Raw genomic sequence first — 26,288 nt, forward strand, 5'->3', positions numbered from 1 at the left:
ATATCCAGTAATCATGAACCCTTTTCTGATTTAAATTATACCTAATCTCCAACATGAACAGAAACAGACAGAACAGAATGTCAAACAGAACAGACATTTCAATGATGGTATCAAAGTAACAAAAATATTTGCATGATAAAAACAAAACTGATGCTTGTTCATGTGCCACTGTTAATATGCTAATTTAGACTTGAGAGTCCCTCCAGTGACCGTCCTGCAGTTGCTGTGTGCTTGTTGCATTTTTATTGTCTGTGATTTTTCCCTTCTTTCCAGTCATAACAGGAAGGTTTGTTAACCTTGACCCATCATGAGTTCTTCTCCAAGGATTTCACTTGTACTTCAAACATTAACAGTGAGATGACAATGAGCTTCTAGTTTTGTATAACAGTAATAAGGTTGTTTCAGTTCCTTAGCAACAAGAAAGAACTTCTAAAACAAGGAAGGTCTAAACGAGTCACTATGTTAATGTAATGAATGTCTGTGTATAAAGTTAAATTGAGCATAAATGTGCAAAAGAAATTGTTAGTATAAAGATAAGTTGAAGTAATTGGACTGCTAAATGAGAAAAAGTAAGCAAGGTAATTGAAGACTATTATGTAAAGGTAAGCAAATAAGCAAGTACAAGTAGGCCAGTTAAATGACCTATACTTTTGGACTCATGCGTTGCTCTAGAATAGTGCAGGATGTGTTCTAGTAAAGTGTTAACCAATGTAACACAGCAATGACAAAATAGTCTGCAAGTCAATTGCAAAGTAAACTGCAACAGGTCAGTGGAGCAACTGCCAATTCAGTTTGGTGTGAATTGACTTGTGCTGTCTGTGAGGAAAAGAGCAAAAGGTCTTGAGTTTCTTCCTTGCAGATTCACAAAGAACTTGAGTCAAAGCAGCATCTGCAGATAAAGGCCAGAAACATCAGCTCTTTATTGGAAAAGCATTTACTTCTTACACCAGAGGACTGGACGCAGGATGTTTCATATAACGCAACATGAGGTACTGTTTTACCTTGTAAAATTCTTTTTCTTTTTTTTAAACCAGGCCCCTGATGAGCTGTTTTTTGAGAGCTAGTCTAGTTGAGAACATAACGGGCTTGCTGCTAAGAACATAAATGTTCTCAAAGTAATATTCAGGCTTCAATACATATATTCTATATTCTCTACAAAGCCTCAAGCTGATTTTCTTTTGTAAGATGCCCTTAATCAAAATAATGTCATTCACACTGTTTCAAACTATAGCACCATGCAGCTGTGCTTCCTAAGGCTTAATAATGTTCTGGATGCCTGTATTCTGCAGATATGAAGATGTATTGATGTAGTGCCATCGATCCACCAAACCAGCCATCTGTGGTTCAATATCGCTTAGAAATGTTGCCTTGTCGATTCAACTGAAAATGTAAGTGGGTCATTCTAGGGGCATATCTCACGCTGGTGGATCACCTGACATTGTTCTGTTGTCTTTCTGATCAAGCAGTATGAAATGGCGCTCTTGAAAAACAGAGAAGCAAACCATTTACAAGCGCTGTAATCTCTCATTTGCTGTAGCATCACTAGAACTGCTGTCCAGCTAAACTCCGAAGGCATGCGAAAGCAAAAGATATTTTACCATAATCCGCAAAACGACCATGAAAATGGTTTGATCTTCGGCAGGGGAGTTATGCGTTAACTGAAATCTGATGGGACTGAGGGGTTGTGTTGGTTTTAAATCACAGTACTTTCCTCTGCGGGGTAATAGATTTTTGTTCTGAAAGCGCACCATTTGGAATTACTTATAAAGATTTAATGAGCATTAATCTAATCAGCATGGGAAGACTTCATGCTGCCAATAACATGCAAAGTGTAGGCTTGAATCTGCTGCAGTGACCATGAAAGTCACATTTCATCTAAGTAAGTAGGCTATTAAAAAAATTCTTCTTGAAAACTTGATTACAGGAAACGAGAGTTTTTAGTGAAAAGGATTTAATCTACTTAAAAGGTGCAAGGATCTTTATTTTGTCTATATTATATACCGTAGTCCAGAACTCCAAATCTGAACCAAACTGCTCCAAAGATGCTTGGATATTTTACCATATTTGTGGACTAATAGACTAATTGGTTCCAGTCTTTCATTCAAAACATTACTGCTAAAACAATTGGTTCCTGGACTCCTTTTTCCTTCTATCTGGCTACTTTTTTTTGTGCCTGTTGCAAGTATATTAAGAAGATACAGTAATATAGCTTAATGACTTGTGAGTCATTCGGTGGTTATTTTGAGTGCATGCATGGATGAATTTGTTCTTTATCAAACCTATTCATGTTACTGAATTGGCAGTGCTGAACTAATCCATTCTTTCACCTTTTCTAAGATAGATGACCTACAAGTAGTAGAGTGAAGATGACTATCTTTGGTCAGACCCTTTGTGCTCCAGAGTCTGCTTAACTGTTACATGTTCTGACCAATATTTCTCTCACACAGAAATGATTAGGCCATTACCAATGCTGACTGACCTCGTGTCTCTTTCATCTTTTTAGTTTTTCCTGTTTCCATTCAAACTAGAGCTGTTTTGTCAGCTATTTTGTGCAATGTGAAGTATAGCTTTATTACAGCTACCTATTTACTCTTCAATCATATGTGATTGTATACCATATTTACGCGCCTTCAGCCCCCTGTTTTTCATTTTGAGCCATTTTGATTAACATCCGAATCTTTCCAGGAAAATAGACCAAAAATATTGACGACTCATTCAGCACTACACAGATTTTTGTCCAATCAAATGCTCAATCAAATAAGAGTCCCTCCACCTAATATTTTAGTTAGATTCACATGATTGTACTTATCATTTAACCATCATAATGTAATGGAGTCCACTGAAGGCAGGTTGTGTAGAGAACCCATGTGCAGTTTATTGGAGTAAACATGAAACTAATACAAAAAAAACACAACAATGACCATAACTTCACTTGAAACATAAACTGAAATATAAACCTGAAATCAAACATGAACTTGAACCTTACAACATCAAAGCTAGACAAAGAAACAATTGGACATGATGGCTATATATATACACACAAAGACTAATGACTAACAGGAAACACCTGAACACAATAAACCAATGAGGAAATAGAACTGTAGAACCACATGACCAAACCAGAACAAGAAACATAAACAGGGGAGGCACATGGCAAAATCAAATGAGGGCAAGGGAGAAACCAGGAACGAAACTACAAAAGAAGAGACATGAACATGAAACAAAACCCAAAACAGACGTGATACCTATACAGTGCATTTATGTAAATGTATTATACTGTGTATAATAATTTTTTATATATAAATACATATGCATACATTTAAGATTTTTTTATTTATATATAAAATATATTTATATATAATATAAATTATCTCTCTCTCTCTCTCTCTCTCTCTATCTCTCTCTCTCTCTAATATATATATATATATATATATATACAAATACAAATATTTCTTAAATATATACATGCATGTGTTTGTATTTATATATACAAAATAATTGTACACAGTACACACACATATATTATGTAAACATAAACTTTTATTTTGGATGTGATCAATTGTTGCCCAACACTAATATAAACACTTTAAAATAGTGTGAAACTAAATGTCAAATAATTTTGGAATTAGCAAATAGTTGCCCACAGCTGAGGGTAAGTTCACCCAAAAATTGAACATAGAAGATATGTCTATGATATGTCTTTCTTCTTTGGAACATAGAAGATATTTTAAGAAATGTCTCCATGTTAATTTGGCCATACAATGAAAGTCAATGGGTACCAAAACTCTTTGGTTACCAACCTTCTTTAAAATCTGTTGTTCTGCAGAATAAAGTCAGTTGTACAGATTTGGAGTATGTGAGGGTGAGTAAATGATGACAGAATTTTCATATTTGGGTTGATTGTCTATCAAAAATCTTTTGATTTGATTGATTTTGTGCATGGTAAAACATGTTCTTGTAACACTTAGAATAGAGTCCATTGAGAAGAACCCATTATATCTTTCAAGGATTCCATGAAAGTGTATAGAATTGCTGTATGTGCAGGGTCCGTGGAGGTCGGTTGCATAAAACTTATCAGACAAGTCTTACAAGTTAGTCATCTATTTTTTTTTTTATCTTCAGATGGGTCATATTTTTTTAATCTTGAATCAGAATAAAAGACTGATTAGCCCCAACTAATTGCTTATTGATCAGACTAGCTCTTAAGAAAAAGTCTTAACTTAGCGGCTGTGTTTATACAACTGGTCCCTGGAATTGTTCAGAATCATTGTGTGAAAAGTAGGTCTATATTCACATAATAAGTCGTCATAATAGTACTAACTATACTCTGCAGTATTTCACAGCACAGTTTCCTGTATCCATTTAAGTTAATGTAGCATAACTCAACATTACAATGCACGTATAATAATCTCTCAGGTACACTGATTCTGACATTATAGTGAGTTGTGATAAGTATCCTGTGCTGTGATAAAGTAGTGTTGTCCTAATCCTTGCTGTGTGAATTCTGGTTCCATAAGCCTGCCCGTGTGTCATCAGATAAGTGGGATTATTGTGAATATGTGATGAGACTGTGAATGTGCTTCAGCCTCACTGCTGTGAGGGCTTGTTTGGTCTGGTGGTTTATCACAGTTATGACTTTACTTCTAATATACCACCAATGGAATGTTATTACTTTTTTTATTTGTGAAGTAAATGTTTTATTTCTGTTTTTGAAGGGGCTTTATGTTAAGATATTTGCAACTACAATTAAAGACCTCCGTGAGGTAGTGATGGGGACGAGACCGCCTATGCCGAGTCCGAGTCAAGACCGAGTCTTTGAAGGGTAGAGTCCGAGTCGAGACCGAGTCCGTTGGTTTTCAAATTCAGTCGAGTCCGAGTCAAGACCGAGTCTTTGAGGAAACAAGTCCGAGTCGAGACCGAGTCTTTAGGAGTCGAGACCAAGACCATAAAAACATGTCAGTTTTCATATTCATGATTTAATATCACCCCAGTTAATAATCAACAGTTAGGCCTACAGACTAAGCTAGATTGGGAATTGTTTAGAGGAGCAGTCTTAACGTCTTAATATGGACTATGCTTTTACTATCATTAAAAAAATCCCTACCACATGCATCATCTTCTGCCTATTTTTCTAAACTGCTTCAACAGTGCTGCTCTGTCATCAACATGTTAAGCCCACCCTGACTTTTTTAATCATAGTTAGGACATGCAGAGCAAATTAAAATTTTCTAGTGTGTATTCTAGTGGACTAGTGATTGGGGACGAGACCGCCTATGCCGAGTCCGAGTCAAGACCGAGTTTTTGAAGGGTCGAGTCCGAGTCAAGACCGAGTCTTTGAAGGAACAAGTCCGAGTCGAGTCCGAGAAAGCAGAAATCGGTCTCGAGACCGGACTCGAGTCCGAGACAATCACTACTGTGAGGTTGTTCATGGCTGCTGGGCCAATTATAGCATCTTGTGAGAGCATCATGCGTTTGTGTCAGTGAGAGAATATTTATCATAGTTTGCCCTTCATTCCCTCAATTACACAATGATTTTTGGCTGTTTTATAAAGAGAAATACTCCTAAAAGACAAAAACACATCTGTTCTTTAGTGAAAAGCAGAAACTAAGGGTGATGGATATGTCCTGAGAAATGTTTTGGTATGTGGCCGTAAGGATTTTTCAGGGACTAGAATCTTTCCCAAATTATTAAAATGAGCTAAAAACTAAAAGAGGTTTTAAAAATGTCCTTAAAATGCCTTGTGTATGTGTATGTTGTGAATTTTTTCCTCTAACTAATGTACTCATCACTATGGCGAGGATACTGGGGCTAATATTTTGGAAAGTATTTATTGTATTCAGGAAAGCGTTTGTGATGTTTGGTACAGGGCAGGCCAGTGTTATTTATTTAGTCTGGAAAACTGGTGGTCTGGTTTTGCACTAGACTTGTGAAGAGATGCAATTCAGTGACGCAGGTGCCCACATTAATCCTCCATTAGCACAGCATCTGACCTCTTTCTTATTGCCTTCTATTCACAGTTCAGACTGAGATTGGGGTTATTTTAATATATGAATAATACCCTTGATTTTAAGTCTAACTTTTGGAGTTTGTATCTTTTTAAAAGGAGCCTATATTCTTTTTCAATTTTCTATCTGTATGAAATAAGTGATTTGAAGTGAATCTGGCAGGAATGCTGGTTGCCTATCCTCCTGGGACCCAGGAATAGACTTTTGTCCTCTGGAGGACATTATATTTTTGTGAATTTCTCTGACATCATACACGTCACATCATACATCATGGATGTCCTGTAAAGAGCAGATTCAGGGCATTTCAGAGATACCAAATGTTTGGAAGTTTCACAATGACAACTTCCTCTCCTTGGACTTTAAAAATGACTGACATTAATTTGGTTATCAAATTTAACACTCTTATGGAAATATGATAATATTTTGTAATTATAATTTAAATATTGACAAATAATTTTAATTGTTTGTCATAAATAAACATCTCAGGAAAATGTTATGGGGTTTCAAATCAAAATATGACTTTGTTACGAAACAAGACATCGATTTCATACATGTCCACTGTAAAGGACATCAGGACTTAAATCATGTTTATTATGCATGATGGGAGACACAATAACTGAATAGGGAAAGAAATTTCAATATTCCTATAAAATATTAGATATTATTATGAAAATATTGCCAATTACTACTCCCCTTATTACGTTTATTTTTTTATTTTTTTATTTTATATAATGCAAATTAGAATGTACAAGGAAAAAACCTTTATGGCCATTTTACACATAAAGCAAAATGATTAATCAAATAATTCTATTTGATATAATATAATATATAATAATAGATATACTAGTTATATCTTTCATAGCATAGTTGAGAATCATCTTTATACAAAGTTTGGTGTATATAAAATCCTGAAACCTAAAAAATGAATTGGTGATTCCATTGTTTTTGCCTATTCTTGTCTTTTTATTTAAAAAACAATTGAGTCCTGGTGTCCTCTACAAAGGACATAGCATAACATATGAATAAAATATCATTTTGCATCAAATCAGCATTCAATGATATTCCTGTGTTACTTTTATGTGACTGCAGAAGCACAGATGTTATCATCTGCACCTTGAGCTGTTGCCTAGATTGATTGTTCTGCATACGAGCTATGGTTCATTGTGACTGACTGATTCTGGCCTGTCAGTAAGAATGATTCAAGAGAAAGTGATTTAACCCCTGCAGGGAGCGTGTTGACTGATGAGGGGGCTGTTGATCTGCCTGCATGAAGTGCAGGTGTGTGAGAGTGACCAGCCTTCTGGGCATCTGTACCAAAATCACACTGAGGTACTACTGTGTGCTCTGAACCTCAAATCTTATATATATTTTTTTTAATTCTTGCAGATCAATTAATGAAATAAAAGGCCACTTAGTTGTGCTAAAAAAAAGTACACTTTCGTGACTATTCATTAACACACGATACTTAAAGTCCCCCTGTGGTAAGAAATCAAGCTTTTAATGTTGATAAACCATGTGTAAATTCATAAGTCCATTGCTGAGTGTTTTCTCCTTAAAACTGCAGTGAACCAAATCACTGGTGTTTCTGACGTCACAAACTACCTTGTAACCAATCAGGTTAACGTGTGATCATCTCTGAGCTGGTGTGAGTGAGTGGAGGCGGGGCTAATGTGCATATTCATAGAACCGCGTATACTAAATGAGGCAAGGGTGTAGAGTTACATTCAAGCTATTTTAAAGAAATGTTTTTCAAGGAAATACGATTAAAAAACGATAATTTTGGTGATAAAAGATGAGTTTTGAGCGATAAAATGATTGACTACAGGGGGACTTTAAGTACACTTTTAAAAAGTGCACTTTGTAATATCAAATTAAAAGTTTTACTTTAAGTTTCGTGATGTTTCAATAATCTGTTGTCGTGCTTTAAAGAGGTACAATTATTTTGATGTTAACTAAAATACTAAAGCATAAAATTTTAACTGTATTGTGTTCAATATTACGGTTAAAGTTACTATTTTTTGAAGACATTATGCAGATATTACTTGTTTTTGTCTTACCCTGATTCACTGTGGTAAGCTTACTATAAGTGTTAATATTTTAGACCTGACGGGATTGTTTTCGCGGGAAATAACATACGTCACTCTCCCTTGTGTGTCTCGTCATATCCGTAAATAGAGAAACGTTGCTCCGGCTACTTTGATGCGTGTATGGTGTGGGAGTGGCATAGATTAGTTGTCACAAAGAGTGAGGAAGCAACACACTAAATTTCAAACCTCCGGAGACTCACCCATTTAAAAAAAATTGTAGAACGGAGGAGAGTTTGCTGGCAAAAAGCATTATCTATTGGGAAGGGTCATTTCATTAAGGTTGCTGTTCTGGGATTTATTTACTGTGTCTATTAATGGGTATAACGCTAACGTTTTCAGCTGTTCAGATTCAGGGGCTGTTCACATGACAACATTTTCAACTAAGAATGGAAATTTTTGTATGCGTTTTGACTGTTCAATTACACGACAACGGTGTTTAGGGGGCTCGAAAAGGCAAACTTTTGAGAACAGGTTTCAAAATGCAAGTTTTTGAAAAGATTATTGTCCGTTATCGTATACTACAAAAACGTGAATTTGTGAAAATCGTGACGTCATGCATATTACATGTTCAGTCTATAGGCACGTAGTGTTTCTTTACAAAGTGACATCGCCAACTACTGGCCTGGCATGCATAATACATCGGTTTTAACCGTTTTCGCGGTGTGAACGGGGATTGTTTTGACAATGTTGTCTTCTGTATGCCGAAAATTTAAAGGAAAAACTTTTTTCGGAACGTACCCGATCTTTTCCATCTAAACTGGTTCTTAAGCCTATGAATGTTTTGTGAGAAGTATTTATCCGCACAACAAAAAACAAAGTTCTAGAAGGTCAAAAGTTACATAGTGTAGCCTACCTTTAAATAGGCAACTAAATGTAAATTTAATTTTAAATTGTAAAGTTAAGCTAATCACATTTACTTTGAACTATAATAGGCTACATTACATCAATTGCAATTAAATGACAATTAATTGTTTGAACACATTCCATTCAATTCGCACTTCTTTTGAAGTGGGGCCTATATTATTTCGGTAATAAATACTCTCTTTAAAAGTATGCTAAAGTGTACTTACCTACAGAGAAAAGACTTGCATTGAGTCCAAAAATTGTGAAATTATTATTTTCTCTATTTACTATGCTGATAATTGTGATTGTGTATATTAGAAAACAATGCAAAAATAGGCTACTAATCTTTCCACAGAGGTCTCATGTTTTAAACCTCAATGCATATCTGTCTAAAACTAAATGTTTCATCATATTACTTTAGTGTAAAATTAATCATCTGAAAAATGACCATTAAATCTTGTCAATTTCTTAATAGCCGTCACAACAATTGTCTACTGACAGTATGTGGAGTCACGTCATTATGCTGCTCTAATTTCATAACAGTCTGAGTGCGTGTTAAATAGGAAGGTGTGCGAGTAGTTCAGCTAGACTGTCAAAAAAAACAAAAAAACTACTAGGCTACGGCGCGCGCGCTGACACAGTTTTTATTGCGGTCTTTAAGCGCTTCCATAAAGTGAGCACGACTGAACAGAATCTGACATCTGTACGGCAACTCGCTCTAATCGCGTTCAACGCTGTTATCTCCGGCTGAAAAGTCTTCTGGTGTGCCGCTCTCTGTCAGTTACGACGAGAGTGATGGTTGGCGGCGCCGTGAGCTCAGTGAGGAAGGGCATCTCGTGCCCGACTCAAGACCCGAACTGCACGCGCATCGTGGAAAGCCTCTCCTCGTGGAACAACTCCGTGATGAGCGCGTACAGGCTGGTAGATTTACCCCTCACGACCACATCCGTGAGTTAAGCATGTTTCTCCAAGCGCTTTCTTTTCAGTGTTTTTCATCTTTTCCTTTGCAGATGTCCAGGTGTAGCCTACTTGAAAAGATGTGGCCAAGTGCTATAGATGATTATCTTTTCATGTTATGGATTTGGAATTTTGGATCCAGTGAAATTTACAGTAGCCTAGGCTACATTTGACAATATCAACATGTTGATATGTTTGTAATGTAGGTTACTGATGTCCGATATGTTGTGCTTTTTTAGACTAGAGACAATAGTTTATACACTTTAAATAATATACACTTAAATTGTTATAGCCTACATTTAAATGCAATAAGAGTGCTAAAAGTTCATGTCTGCGTCAGTATGACGAACTATGCAAAAGCGGGAAAGTTTATGGTAGATTCCTGATGGAGCACTCAGCACTCAGTCTTTGAGTTATACATCACTTCTAAATCTAAAAAAATGTAAAAACAATATTTTGAGTTATTTGTGATAGACATTTAAAAACATTTGAACCTTTTCGACTTTTTTTCGAAAAATTGCCTTAAAATGAATAAGTAATAAAATGTAATTGAAAAAAATATGTTTTATGGAATTGTCAAGTTCACAAACACTTTTTTTTTCAATTACGCATGAAGTTTATTTACTTAATTTTTTAAGGCAACAGGTTTCCTCACTTTTTTAAGTTAATTCAACTGATCACTTTTTACAGTGTGAGGTGGGACAGGGATATTAAGTTTATAGCAAATTTGTTTGCTGCAGCTTAAATATAAAGTGATACATTTAGATAAATGTACTGCCATGAAAAGAGACAAAAGGTCTGTGTTGCTTCTGGGGTGGAACCCCCCCCCCCCCCCCTCATATCAGCATAACCAGCTGTTTTCTACCATGGTAGCTGGTTTGTCACTGGTCTAAGTCAGTCTACCAACCTTGACCAGCTTGATCAATCTCTAACAGGTTAACTTCAACCCACCGGCTGGTCCATCTAATCACCTACATCACCAGTGTAGACCATCAGGAAACCATGTAAAACCAGTTACCATCAGAAGGGCAACTGAGAAATATTAAAGATTTTGATAACTTTTTCTAATTTGATAAATTTGACAAATTTTGATAAATAAAACATTTAATTTATACCTTTCCAAGAGTCAAGATATTCTGATAAGATATATTTAAAAACTACATGACACTCATCCTGTTTGAATATTCATGCTTACAGTTAAGACTGTGTCTTTATGCTACTGAGTCAAGTCAGGTGCATTGCATTTTTCTCATTTGAAATCTCAATTCTTAAACACAGATGACTGAAACTGTCCTTCACTGTTAATCACTTACTTAATTTTACCATATATGGCTGGAGTCTGTGGGCTGAGCCTGAAGATGTATTTGTGTATTTGTTTTAAGTCCTTGGGGTTTTCCCTCTTAAGATCATTATTAAACACTGAGCTAACTAGAGGACTTATGAAGGCATGTCAGTGCTGCAGAGGAGTACCACTGCATTACATATTTATGCTAATTGGGCATGTATTGGGGGTGTTTGTTTTACATGTTGCATGTCGATGTTGCAGTTTCTATCTCTGTCTCCCGTCATTAAATGAACTGAACAGCTTCTGCTGATGGGTGTCTCTACCCACACAACACAAAGTGTGGTAGATTTGTGTAAATGTATTAATCAAACTAGAAAACTAGGTTTAAAGTTAAAAGGCTTTTAATCTGCTTATATACTCAGATCTTGTATTTTAATTAGTTGTAAAATTGTTTTTTTTAGGGTGACATCTAGGATACTCATTTAGTTATGAGATTTAATTTTAATCAGGATAATTTTTTAACTAATGACTTGTTCCCATCTTTAATTGAACATGTCTTCATCAGAAGATGAGATCTAATTTATTTAATTTTTTTACATAAATCATCTACAAATTTAATAGGACTCTGTTATTGACCTAATCTCTGTTACGACAATGTTTTAACACAAAATGAACAGAGGGGGTGCTGAATTTATTATATCCTGAATCTGTATTTGAGTGGAATGGGGGAGACCTTAAAATGGTCCCTAAAAGCTGTTACTGTAATGAATCACATTTTGACCTCTCTGAAATTGTTTTATGTAACTCTGAGCTTTTAGCATTTTATTTAGGAGGATACATATTTGGGTCAAGTAAGATTTATTAGGTGATGATGAATCATATTTACGTAATTCACACACACGCACTTGTACTTGTGACCAGTCTGTCATAAAATGTGACCCAGAAACCCAATGACACCCAAGGCTGATAAGATGCTGTTATTTCCGGAACATAGTGACATAGATTTAAGTTTATCAATAACTTTAATGGGGGTTTAGCGTTGTCTTGCTCATTTGTCTCAATCTGATGCCAGCAAACGTCACAGGAAAACCAGCTTCACTGACCATGAGGGATTAGGATATTAAAAAAAAGCATCATAATCATGCGATTATAATATAATCATATTCAGGTTCATGCTCACATATAGACTTCTCAATGTGTTCTTTTCCTCCTGTTGGTAAAAATAATGTGATCTGTGAGCACAGACATGCAGAGTGAATATTGTTTTGTAGAGTTTGTTGAGTTTGGGTTCTTGTGCTTTATATCAGTTTGTGTTGGTGCAAACATCTTTACTATGAAAACTTGTATTATTGTGAAACCTTCTGCAAGTTCCATAGCCATTCACCATAAACAACACTAAGAAAACAAGTGTCTGGTTGTTTGACACTGAAACCCAATATATTGAATATCAACCAAAACAGACTTATTTGCCAGCCAGCTTTGGACAAAATTGGCACGTCTTTTACAGTGTCACTCATAAGAATGCAGCATTATTTCTAATTTGAATAGAAAAATGCCCCCAAAAGGACAACAGTATACAGTACTAGGAGAAATGGTTTGAGATGAAAGAGTGGGAGGTACTGGCACTGCGTGCGTTCAGCCGAGCTCCGGCAGCTTTGCTTTCTAACTGAGCTAACTAAGTAATCATGGTAATGCAGTCAAACAAGTGCAGCAGCATCTGGAGCGCAAGAGAACTTATCCAGTTATGAAGGACAGCTGTGAACATCCTGTGAATGACAGTACATTCATATCTGTTAGCTGGACCAAGGACGCAGTAACCATGCACAGCAATGTTCCATTTTTAAATATATTTTCAATTTCAAGGATGATGTAACGATAAATAAAAACCAACATACTGATTTTCACATAGCAGATTAATGTGTATCTGCAGGTTCAGAATAATGATGTTAATCTGAAGTATCATCAAAGATGATTAAAGACCTCTAGAGTTGTACTGTTCTGTCTTAATATTTTTCAGCTTAAAATAACGACACAACTAATGTTCATTAAACGGGAGTTGAGGTTTTGTCATAAATGTAATCACATTTAAAGGAACCGATTTGTGGAGAAAAACGAAGACATGCTTTTTATATTCTTTAATATGCTTTAATCATTTCAAATCATTTGCTTAATATAGGTCACTAATCACTATAATTGATTCTTTAAAATGAATTACTTTGGCTTATTCTGTTTCTGAACTAAATTACACAATGAATGCAATGGGGCATTTCATAAATTATGCATATTATATAACATAAGCAAGCATAACCTTAATATAGCACAATTTACTGTACTCTTAATTTTAATGTTCAGTTGTAGTTTGGAATTCCAAAGTCATTGTGGTCGAAGAAAACCTCCCATTTTGTGAATCAGTAGTGTTTACCATGACATGAGTTTTATTTGTCCCCAGGAGTGGGATGAATAATAAAAAATAAATAAAAAAATCCATAATTATACTGTGTTGTGTTACTTTTGTGAGTCGATCCTGATTCCAGCGCAAATGTTTTCATAATCAGTTATCCCACATTTTCAGAAAAAAATTGTGCAAACTTGTACCTTTAGGGGGGTACAATAGCTTGTCACTAGGGCAGTGCCCTTAAAGAGACATCTTTGCACCTTTATTTACCAATAAATAAAGTAGTTGGCCTACCTTAAGGGTACATATTATTACTCTAAGGTATAATATTCACCTTTTAGGGGTATATAAGGTACAAAGATGTCCCTTTAAGGGTACTGTCCAAGTGACAAGCTGTTGTACCCCTAAAGTATTTTTTTCTGACAGTGCATCTGCATTATCATCTGCAGTTAATAAAAAATACTTTTACAATACCCCTTTTTCTCTGGAAAAACTACATGGTTTTGAAGAGGCTGGTTTATTCTGAAACATCTTCGAAAAATCCCATGCACAGTTACTGTCATATACCCTGAGTGAGAAACAGATGTGGGACTCAAACAGTATCTATTTCATTAGAATCCTTCTCATTCCAGAGAAATAAAACGGTCTTATCTCAGCCCTCAAAGTTTTCCATGGCTTAGATCTTCAGTTAACCCCAAACTCAGAAGTAATGAATGAAAACACACAGCAATGGCTACTGCTATATTTTGAAGATCCTTCAGAACAAATAAATTCACCAGTGCAGCTCAGGATGGAAGTGGCTTAATAAATGTTTTGATGACACAAAATGGCCCATGTCTGTTGAAGTTGAAGAGAAACATTATTTGTATCAATTAAGTTTGGGTTTTTATAAAAGGAACCATGTTTATACATCTCCAAGGTTTTAATCTTTCTTTCAACATGCCTGATTATTTTCAGCTATACTGTTCAGAATAGCAATTGCCATCCTTGGAAGAAACAAGCAAACGAAAAACATTTGTCTGCATAGTGTAAAACAGTAGTTCTCAACTGCTGGTTTGTTAAACAGGGAAAATCACTAGTGGTAAATGCAAAAAGTAAAATTCAACTTAACAAATAATCATCATAAATCAAATAAAAATGTGAGTAACAAACACTTCTCATATCATATATTGTATTTTGTTTGTTGATGTCAAAGGCTGTGTCTAAGCAAACCTCTTTTGGCTAAAACTCTTCTGTCTCTAGAAGAAACTAGCCAAATTAGACAGGTTGCGTGAAAACCATGAACACATCTACGCAAAAGAAAATGCATGGTTCTGTTATAGCTGACTCTGTGTTTTTACATAACAAATTAATGATTTTGACAGTTTGTTGATAAAGAGTTGTCTCCACATCATCACTTGACATATACCAAAGGCAATTACTGAATCTGCTTTGTCATATTTCCTCCGTCATGGCCATGGTTACACTCATCTGCTGTGAAATGACTTTTCCGGGAGTGCTTGTTCTGCATACATATAGCCATATCGTGTGCCCAGAGCTCTGACACTTAAAGGTCTTTTCATTAAAGCTTTTCCTGAGGAAAATGCAGTAAACAAATGTCTGCCAAAGAAATGTTTGGGTTTGATCATAATTGCTCTAGGAAAGCCAAATATTTCCTTGTGTTCCTTTTTGCACCATATCATGCCAAGCAAAATAAATAAAATACATAATGAATAATTTATAGTAAATGATATTGACCAGCAGAATCACACAACTATTTATGAATATATGGATATGAAATATTGATTTAAGTTAAAATTATTTATTATCTTGTAGAAAACAATAGGCCTAGCAACAAGTTGAACGCTGCGATAATATTGGAATATATATATATATAACTATATTATTATGATATATTATATCACTGTTCTGAGAATTAAATTTTTTAAAGAAATAAATCTGGTATGACAAAGAGCATAAAATCAATGAGTGCCCCACCCTTTAATATAATCTGATTATTTTAAAAGTCCTATTTGTTTTTGTCCTATTTCAGAAAAAAAGGTGGGGTAATATTTGATGATAATAAAAACATTTCTCTTTTCAACACTTATTTTACCCACATGAATTGTTTAATGCAAATATACACAATGAAGACTTCCAAAATGATGCTTATTGTTCACAAAAACAGATTATATGGGTTCTGTTTTCAATACTCTATTATGAGTTTGTTATATAGTGCAAATTCCCATTTAGATGGGATGCCTACAACTGGATATAAGCTTTTAAAAAAAGGAGGCATCTTGAGATCTGTTAAAAAAAATTGTGATCTGTTTATCATTTATCATATCAAAAATATAAAAAATCTACAGTGTGTCTGTAAGTCGCTTTGGATAAAAGGGCCTGCTAAATGAAAATGTAAATGTATTGTTTATATATCTGCTGTCCTCCCATTTAATGAATGAATGTCTTGTTGGTGTCAGCTGGGTTCAGGCTTAATGGTGTTTCTTAAACAGATTGTGCCCTCTCTGATGCAAAGGTCACTATAAAACAGCAACTGCTGCTTTTCATCAAGCTATTAATTAATGTGTTCTTCTGTGTCTTCAAGGTTGCCATGGTAGAAGAGTCGGTTTACCCTTTCCCAACGGTGGATGTGCCTGATCATGCACATTACACTATTGGTGCTGTCATCCTTGCTGTTGGCATCACTGGCATGTTGGGCAACTTCCTGGTCATCTATGCATTTAGCAGGTGGGAAGAACAGGCTGAGGTGAAGTTGAACAAGTATTATGAAAACAGTGTGTGACATGCTTTATTGTTCATTATCAAAAGAAGCCAAAATGTAGTCAGATGGATTGGTGCGTAACTTGGAATAGACACATTTACACAATAGTTAGTTCCACTCTTCCAATTTAATTGGTTCAGCGGCCTCCCAAGACCATTGAAATTTCCACAGATTTTGCTTGTTTGTGTTTGCACAAATTTTGGGGGAATTTTGACTTCTTCTGCAGATTTTATTGCTATTAGGTTGCGAGTAGGTGGTGACAAGTGTCTTTCAATGGAATTGTTCAAACACACAGATTCATTCAGGGACAAAACAATTGACATTCTGAGTGAGTCATGAATCATTCACTTATAGGATTTGTTCAAAAGCACTGATGCAATCCCACGGAATACGCAAAAAAGGGGACTAGGCCTGGTTGAGCTGCATTGAGCTGTGATTATCTACTCAACCAATTTGATTAAAAACACAGATTCATTTAGGAACAAAACAAGTGACATTCTTTATGAGTGAGTCATGGAATCGATTAAAACACTGATTTGTTAAGGAACGAAACAAGTGACTGTCAGAGTGAGTCATGAATCAGTCACTCAACTGACTCGTTCAGAAACACTGATTCAATCAGACACAAAACTCCACTGTATTATGTTTCTTTTAGACACACCGGTTTGACTTTGTTTGGAGCTATTTGCGTTGCACAGAGAGGCTTATTTTCTCACAGACATAAAACTGATAGAATATACCTAATGAACAGAGAAATGAACAATTGATTGTTTTGTGTTTGTGTGTGTGCATGTATGTGTAGGAGCCGGACCCTGAGGACACCTGCCAACTTGTTTATAATAAACCTGGCCCTCACAGACTTCCTCATGTGTGTCACCCAGGCGCCCATCTTTTTCACCACCAGCATGCACAAGAGATGGATCTTTGGGGAGAAAGGTACAAACGTACATGCATGGTTTCACTAAATAGAAGGACATGTTGATAAAATGTTTGAAGCAAAATGTGATTTGGTCATTTATGAGCTCAAACAGGATCAATCATATGTTTTCACAACTTACAAGTACAGCCAATCTGTACACACAGACAGTCAAATGCATAGACTTATCCAGCATTATCTTTGCAGATAGATCATTAAAAGTTAATGCATTGGCAGTGTCTGAAATAAAATATGCAGGTCCATGATTTATTGCACTGTACTTTTTGAATTATAATGAATGGATTTAAGATTAAATGAGAGTAAGATGGTTTAATTGTATGAATCCACTCAAATGAAGGAGAGGTTGCCCTTGGAGACGGCCTTGGTTTGTCAGTACTAACAACGATTCATACCGGTCTTTCTTCATATTTTTGTGGCTAAATGATTAATGGATTTCTGACAGATTTCTGTCACCTTTTCTAGTACAGTTGTTTCTTTTTCATCAGTTGACAAATAATCTCTCAAAATTTCTCTCAAAACATGTGCATCAAGGCTTTTCTTGTTGATATTCAGGTCTAGCTAGTCATTTTGCTCAGCTGTGAGATGCTGCCTTTGTGATATTAAATGATGGAAGGCTCTTTTTCCCCCTGAGGTGTTTTAAATGTCAGTTCTTATCAGGGCCAAATCTTAATTGCCTTCATCAGCCTTGACTGGGATTTGTTGGAATATTCTGCTTGCTGACGTTTGCAATGAGAGCAAGCGATCTGTGATTGTGATTATTATAGTAATTGATGCTGATCTTTTGTGTTTAGGGAGTTTACTGGGCAGTCATGAAATTGTTGTCTGCTCTTTCCCTGTGACAGGAAATCAGGTCACCAAGTCAAAGTTTAGGTGTGTTCGACTTGAAGCGGCAGTGTGCAGATCGATCTTTATATGACATCAAAGAACCATGAGAACAATTAGAGAGCAACGTAGTTTTGTGAAACAAAACCACAAGGAGAGGGGCAACCATGACATTCAACAACTGACAAAGCAATGAGTGAAACACAAGGGCATAGGGGTAAATGAGATTAACAAGACACTCCTGGGAAGACAATCAAGGGAAAAAACTACAAAGGGCTACAAACATGGCACTCAGGACAGGAAGTAACATAAAAGTCCAGGGACAAACACAGGGACATAAATGAACTGTATCTGCCTGTATCAAAATATTATCCTGTAAAACACCTAATTTGTTACAGCAGACGCCAAACATCAAAATATTGTGTAATTTCCACTCAAAGCAGTTTATTCAGCATATTGAAGGCATCTGCTCCATTGATTTCCATTCAAACAGAACAGCCTCTGATCTCCCTTTTGGGATCCTAAAGCGTTATGCTTGTCTGAGTGCAGTTTAAAGCCTCCCTCATGGAGCAGGGGCTCTGACCCAGTTTCATTTTGTGGAAAGAGTTAAAATATGCTCTTCCTGTTTCTGTAAGGTCTGACTGCACAAGGCACAATTATGACCACAGTTAATTCGATTGTGACAATCGTAGGCTTGATCCCTGTGAAAGCTTTCACAATCAATCAGATACAACTCATAAAATGCTGTCTTCCAGGATTAACCTGAAAGCATAAATCTGACAAGGTGTAAGAGAAGACATCCTGATGTTTGAGAGGATTATCTTCAATAACAGAAGCTTTTGTTTTGTAATTATTAAAGTGCATCCAGTTAATGTGTTCTGTGAAAAGCAAGCACAGTTACCATGAATCAGACTGAATGCATTGCCGCTCATTCTGTTGTTTACATATGCTTTGATAGCACAGAAGACAGGTGTGTGCGGTTGTTGAGGAGGTGGCAGACTGTCTGTCGAGTATAATGGTGAGGTTTCTCTGCTCCACATCTTCTTCTTTAGGTGGTAGGTGGTCTTTTGTGGCTACAACATGTGATGTGGCTACAACGTGAACACATTCGACCACATCAGTGTTTACACTACGAAAGCAATCCGGTCGAATGCGTTTTCGACAACCTCTGGAAGTGGTTGAAAGTGGACAAGCTCAAAACATTTTAGAACCCCTTTACGATCGACCAAAATACATCTTAATACCAGGTGTAAACAGGGTGATGTGCATTTGGATATGTAGGGTGGAAGTTAATTTAAAACAGTTGTTTTTAATCAGGGGGCCAGGGCCCACTAGGGGGCATCAGCAAACTTGGTGGCCTTAAGATGACTTAAAATTATTTAAAATAAGTTAAAACAACTAAAAATCCTTTGTAGAACCAGTGTTCCTGGAAAAGTCATGTAAATCAGAAAATCAAGTAATGAATATACATTTCACTCGTTATGACAAGCTCTAAAATATTTTATTGGGTAGAAATTGAGTTAAAAAAAAAACATGTATCCTTAATCCTTATCCAGTAAGTTGTCCAGTATGACGGGGAGCCTTGGAGTCAAAAAAGGTTGAGAAACACTGATTTAAAAAGAAATCATAATAGCTCAAAAATGTTTTTCAGTGCCCTTATTGTAACATTGAGCAGTCAGTTTACACATGTACAGTATACACACCAATCTGGTTATCAACACATGAAGATGGACTGAAGTATTCAAAAAGAAAATCATCCATTGTAAGTTTTCCAGAGCAGATTATTTTAATGAACATCTGCCGCAGAAGTTGGCCCTTAAATAGAGCCAGCCGTGGTCTGTGTTCCTATCAGCCAAGAGTCTTCAGGCCTAAAATCTGGTTCACACTGACCCCCAAAAAACAATAACCAAGATTTCAAACGTTTTAAGAAGTTTGCCGCTGGATTTATATTTTGCTTGGAAGCATAAATGTTATTTTCACACTAACCAAACAAACACCAACAGGGTGAACACACGTATCCAGCAAAACTGCTAGAATTTAACACAGAAATATATCTGTGTATAAATTGTGCTTGGTTACAGACTCAATTCTGTTCCACCTGTCTCTCCAGGTTGTGAGTTGTATGCATTCTGTGGGGCTTTATTTGGCATCTGCTCCATGATCACGCTCATGGTCATCGCAGTGGATCGATACTTCGTGATCACGCGGCCGCTAGCCTCCATTGGTGTGCTGTCTCAGAAGAGAGCTCTGCTGATCCTTCTCATAGCCTGGGCCTATTCACTTGGCTGGAGCCTTCCACCCTTCTTTGGATGGAGTAAGTGTAGTATATCTATTGTTTTATCATTTTAAACTTGAGCTATATTTCCACTTACTTGGATATTTCTACTGTATCTAACAGTCCTGTAACAGCATTCATACACAATTAGGAGACATCACCCTCATGTTGCTGGAAACCTGTATGACTTTCTCTCTTCTGCGGAACACAAAAGTAGATATTTTGAAGAATGCAGGTAACAAAACAGTTTTGGTGACCATTGATTTCCATATATGGACAAAAAATGGAGACATTTCTCAAAGTACCTTATTTTATGTTCAACAGAAGAAAGTTTAAGTCAAGTCAAGTCAAGTACTTTTATTCATATAGCGCTTTATACAATACAGATTGTTTCAAAGCAGCTTTACAGTGATAACAGGAAAAACAATTTTTATCAATTATTGAATTAGTTCATTTCATCTATAAAGCAGTTCTGCAAAAAATGTATGTCATCGTCCAGCTCAGTTCAGTTCTCATAGAACAGCATCAGTACAGTCAAATCAATTGTTGAATATTAAGTGTCCCTAACTGAGTAAGCCATAGGCAACAGTGGCAAGGAACCAGTTCTCCTCTGGCCAAGTGTGGAGTTGACTATACCTTTGATGCTCATTTAAAAATCATTTAACATGATGCGCCAGTCTTTTATTAGCTCAAATCTTTTGGGACAGGTACTCTGAGCATTCTGGATCATTCATGTGTGAGCACACCAGCATATGAGTTGTTGGCCATTAGCTGGCTTTGCAAACATTGCGTTGTTGGACTCTGATCTGTGCTGTGTAAAGGTGGTCTCTGAGGACCGAGGCTTTTAGCTTAACAGGGATAGACTGGTAAAGCCTGGTGCTTTTGCTTCTCTAGCACTTACAGAAAACCTGCTCTTCACACGAAGGGTGTCTTTCTCCTTTAACGTTTCTGACAGCTTATATCTTCACCACTGATCGGCACACCAACCTCAAACCTCAGGAAACTGATGATTGGCAGCCCACACGCATGAAAGTCAGATTGTAATAACAAATACTATAATTATAGCGTACTTAAAAAAATATCCTCAGCTGTGTGTGCATTGGGTTGTATTTCACTGAGTTTGCCCAGCAGCCCAACAGTAGTCTTAAATCCTTTTCCTGTGTGAGTTTGTTCCAGTTTTCACAATATTTCACTGGGTGTAAACGGCTTAACTGCTGGCTATCCTTCACTTCCCTCCTCAAATTCTGTTTTGTCTGTCTCTGTTTTGCAGGTGCTTATGTTCCTGAAGGGTTGTTGACCTCTTGCACTTGGGATTATATGACCTTTACACCCTCCGTGCGAGCTTACACTATGCTTCTCTTCACCTTCGTCTTCTTCATTCCGCTTATCGTCATCATCTATTGCTATTTCTTTATTTTCCGATCCATTCGCAGCACTAATGAGTGAGTTCTTTGAAACAGGTCCAACAATACAGTATGAATTAATTATACCAAACGTCAGCAGTGTTCCAAAGCTGTTAAAATGTCTTTTGTATTATATATATATATATAATATATAGATTCTATATTTTAATTATTTAAAGCTTTTAATGGCAGTAAACCAGTGATGTTTAACTGTTCCTTTTTGTCTTTGGAAGAGCTGTGGGCAAAATGAATGGAGATAACAAGAGAGACTCAATTAAACGATTCCAACGACTGAAAAATGAATGGAAGATGGCAAAAATTGCTCTTATTGTCATTCTCATGTATGTCATCTCCTGGTCTCCATATTCAACTGTGGCACTGACAGCCTTTGCTGGGTAAATGAATCCCAATCCTCACACACAATATGATATATAATGTAATATAATATAATGTAATATACCATTATGCTATTTGATTTAGCGCTCTTGTGTTCATTTAGATTTTATTCAACTTAGTCATTTTGTAGACTACAAATAGAAGTAATAACATATGATATGAGATATCCATAAAATAGTGTTAATTAATGTACACACTTATTTTGCATGTGTTTTGCAGGTATGCTGATATGCTCACACCATATATGAATTCAGTTCCTGCTGTGATAGCCAAAGCTTCAGCCATCCACAATCCCATCATCTATGCCATCACACATCCCAAATACAGGTACAGGAGTCTCTATGTATCGTTGTCAGTTTAATATATTTGGGACAAGATTGGTGACTCTGTGACAAGTTTTGACTCCGGAAGTGGTCATGAAAAACCGTAATGGTACTATAAGTGGTAAATGGACAAACTTACTTTCCATTAATGCAGAACATTGGTCAGATTAGATAAAATTAGATTACCTGGTCTGGCCCCATTAAGACTAAACACCTGGGGCAAATTGTGATTGTTTTGATTTTACTATTGTCTAGCTCACTGAGCCATTCATTCACAAATTGATCAGAAACAGGGCTTGCTTCTGGGTTAAAGTGTAAAATTCCATTTTGATTGGTTTAATTAACCTAAATATCCATTTGAGCATAAAGAGTAATTAATCCAGCAGAAGCGTCCTGACGGTATGGTACTGTATCATAAAAGGTTATTTTGATTTGATTTTCTCCCACAACACTAAACCACAGCATTTTCCTAAACACATATTAGTCCCTATGCGCTGAACAAATTTCCCTCCATGCATGCAATGACAAAAGGTTTATTTTGATTTAGGTCTAAAATGCAATAATGTTGTTGAATTATGTAGCTAATGCAGAGCTCTAAAATTATTGCATATATTTTGACACTACAAATTTTCATTAAACTTATTTTGTCTGTTATCTATTTTAGTATACTGTACTATTTCCTGTATACTGTATCAACTATTGCTCCCCCAATTGGACTTTTACCTCAAGTGCTGCATAAAGACCCCTTTGCTGCCTTTAAAATGGAGTTGAAAACTTTTTTGTTTTTTACATATCTGATACCAATCTGTGTTATTTTAGTATTATTTACGTATATGTTTTTTTTTACCTTAGTATATTGTAATGTATTGAACTAGCCTTTTTTTTTTTGTTTTGTTTTTTTGTTACATGCTTTTGTCATTTTTTATTATATTGCTATTTATCTTTAATTTATTAGTAATTTCAGTTTTAGTTTTTTAGTAATTTTAATACTTCTGCTTAAACTTAGTTAGTTTCCAATGGAAGTTTTGTTTAAATTAATTTTATATTTCTGATTATATATATTTTTTTATTTATTTTATATAATTTTTATTTTCACTGAACCTACTTGGATCTTGTCATACTCTATGTAAATATGGTTCCACCATGTCTTAATCCCTGTATCTCATCTGTGTCTATCAGGTTGGCCATAGCGAAATACATTCCATGTCTCCGTGTGCTGTTGTGCGTCCCCAAGCGTGACCTCCACCCGTTCCACAGCAGCTTAATGTCCACACGTCGTTCCACCGTCACAAGCCAGTCCTCTGATATGTCCGGACAGTTCCGCAGAACCAGCAATGGCAAGTCCCGGCTCTCCTCAGCCTCCGACAGCGAATCTGTGAGTGTGTTTGCCTGAAGGACCTGTAGTTTTGTTTATTACTCTTCTTATATGGGTAAATGTGATTGTAATGGATGCATGTTATGACCTCTTTCTTCTTTTCAGGGCTGGACAGACACTGAGGCTGATCTCTCGAGTTTGAGCTCCAGGCCTGCCAGCCGACAGGTGTCTTGTGACATCAGCAAGGACACTGCGGAGATCCCAGACTTCAAACCATGCAACTCATCCAGCTTCAAGTCTAAGCTCAAAAGCCATGACTCGGGCATCTTTGAAAAGGTGACCTCGCATGCTGAATGCATTCCATATGTGGCAAGTATCAAAGGAATGTAGCTTGTTTAACAAACATTTTCATGCAAAAATGGCTAATCCATCCTCAAGTCTTCTCAAGCCTCACTGAAACTATGCCCTAGCGTGTTTCTTTAAAAACAAATCCTACTGACCCCACTCTTGAACGTTGGTGTATGTACCTGAAGAGTGACCTCACTCTCTCATTTCTGACCTAGAGCTCCTCTGATGTGGATGATGTGTCTGTGGTCGGACTCGTTCAACCTGATCGTACTTTTCCTTTAGCTGTAAGTCTGACAGTGAATCTGTTCAATATAATAGATCAGTATAAACCAGTCTCACTGCTGACGTGCACATCTCAAGCTGTTGCGGGATCCTGTAGGCGGTATGGTTTGTAAAATGTCCTGACCTCAGGAACATTGTGTTCTGCTGCCACTGGAAGAGCAACTCGCCAGGCAATCAAATTTGTGCATGAAAAATATGCAAGCGTATTTACATTTCTAGAATGCTATTTGATGAATCATGGTGTGTTGTGTAGAAAACAAAATGGTTAGTGAATTAATTAGAATATTGATTACAAAAGTAAAGCATATAATAAAATGACTGTTCCACTTTTCCAATAAATGTCTCTTTCTGTGGAAGAAAAATGTGCCCTTGAAAGAATAATTCTAACAATCATCTTTCATACGTGAATGCCTATTAATTAAACCTAGAATTATGCTGTCAGTGTTTTGTTATGGAGGTCATGCTGAGCTTAATTGCAGCAGTGTTATCTGCGGGAAAAATTCATTCTGATTTAATGTACAATAAAGGCTGATAATCGACAAAATCGAAATGTTCTTTTGTGCTATTTGCAGGCTGGTGACATGACAGACATGCCAGTTTCAAGAGGTGCGATTGGTCGGATTCCCAGCATTGTCATCACCTCTGAGTTTAGCTCTCTCCTGCCCTCAGTACGGCCCAGCTACAGAAGCAGCCGCTCAAGTATGACCAGTGTTGGGGCAAATCTGCCCAGAAGAGACTCTCGTGGAGGAGTCCAGCAGGGGGCAGTGCTTCTCTCCACTGCTGCTGAAACACCTGAGGCCGCTCATTTAGACAACCCTCGCCCCAAACATCCCTAGTGTTTATACCACACGCCATCTCAATCTTACCTTTTAGCATTGTGTCAGGGTTCAGTGTTTCTTTTTTTTTTGGTGAGTTATGTTTTGTGGTGTAGACATTTAGTTAGAGAGTTGTATTACAGAATGTAAAAGTCATACATTGATTCTCTTTTCTTTTACACTTGTAATGCATTTTTATGATGACCTCAACTGTTACAGGATGACCTGCACCTTTGTTTTCCTCTGTTTTAAGGGTGTATTTAATAGACAGTGCTTTAAATCAGGCAACGTTACTTATGGAGACATGGATGGATGGAGAGAAAGGGCATTTCTAGTTCTTTTAGTCTGGTCATCAACCTCCAATGGCATATACAGGTAATATTAGCTTACTTAAGGAGTTGTTTGTGTTTGCTTTAGTATTAAGCTTTAAAGGTTTTTGTTTCTTGTACATAATACATATTATTTCGAAAGTTGTTTCCTTTAAACTTAAGCTTTTTTTTTTATGCCATTTTCAACCAACATACCTGATAGTTATCTCATCACTCAAAGCGAGACTCTGCCTGGATGTGTTTTGCTTAACAGGGTCATTTTAAGACTGCGGTGTGTGAGTTTTGCTCTTGAGGAGCTCAAATGTTCTCTACTCGCCTCCACAGAACTTAAAGGTATGCAATATAAAGACATCGAAACATCCTGTTTAGGAAACATGGTGATTTCTGTTTGGATATTATTTTAATTATAAAACTTCTTAGACCTTAAGACTTAACTTAGTTGATAAATTACTAAATGTTATTTACTCAGAGCAACAACAACAAAACCTTCCAAACAATGTAATAAACCTATAATAATGATTTATATTTTAGAGCTGGATTTTGCAGGAAATTATATATATATAATTTATAGGTAACCATTCACGCAGAGCCGAAGCACAACCAAAACAATGTTCTTCTACAGGATGCATGCAGTTTTATTTTGTGACCAATAGAGGGCTAAAAGTTACTCATAAGGCCTGTCCCATTGGACCCTTTTCACAGACTGATG

General features: G+C 36.4%; 1 protein-coding gene across 6 annotated transcripts; it reads left to right on the forward strand.

The window, feature by feature from the left end:
* opn4a (opsin 4a (melanopsin)) lies at nucleotides 1-26,062 on the forward strand. Of its 6 annotated transcripts, none has more exons than XM_082154136.1 (12): nucleotides 1-989; nucleotides 1,290-1,388; nucleotides 16,158-16,300; nucleotides 17,137-17,270; nucleotides 20,204-20,407; nucleotides 21,639-21,810; nucleotides 22,005-22,166; nucleotides 22,387-22,494; nucleotides 23,670-23,865; nucleotides 23,971-24,174; nucleotides 24,369-24,437; nucleotides 25,008-26,062. In XM_082154136.1, the coding sequence occupies exons 3-12, from the start codon at nucleotides 16,164-16,166 to the stop codon at nucleotides 25,269-25,271; spliced, it is 1,650 nt and encodes a 549-aa protein (XP_082010262.1). In that variant the 5' UTR covers nucleotides 1-989; nucleotides 1,290-1,388; nucleotides 16,158-16,163; the 3' UTR covers nucleotides 25,272-26,062. The 6 variants fall into 6 exon arrangements, 5 of the variants coding, with proteins under 5 accessions (XP_082010262.1, XP_082010261.1, XP_082010258.1 ...); XR_014201658.1 differs by lacking the exons at nucleotides 1-989; nucleotides 1,290-1,388 and adding an exon at nucleotides 9,266-9,884 and having other exon boundaries at nucleotides 25,008-25,625; nucleotides 25,833-26,062; XM_082154135.1 differs by lacking the exon at nucleotides 1,290-1,388.
* Nucleotides 26,063-26,288: the final 226 nt, after the last annotated feature.

This window comes from Leuciscus leuciscus (assembly GCF_965113295.1).
Source record: "Leuciscus leuciscus genome assembly, chromosome: 22".
NCBI classification, from domain to species: domain Eukaryota; kingdom Metazoa; phylum Chordata; class Actinopteri; order Cypriniformes; family Leuciscidae; genus Leuciscus; species Leuciscus leuciscus.

Bases quoted from the DNA above. Each gene is read 5' to 3' on its own strand.
- opn4a (XM_082154132.1), top strand. From the start codon at position 9,732: ATGGTTGGCGGCGCCGTGAGCTCAGTGAGGAAGGGCATCTCGTGCCCG. The intron at 17,271-20,203 runs GTACAAACGTAC...CTGTCTCTCCAG, and splicing joins ATGGATCTTTGGGGAGAAAG to GTTGTGAGTTGTATGCATTC. The intron at 23,866-23,970 runs GTGAGTGTGTTT...TCTTCTTTTCAG, and splicing joins CAGCCTCCGACAGCGAATCT to GGCTGGACAGACACTGAGGC.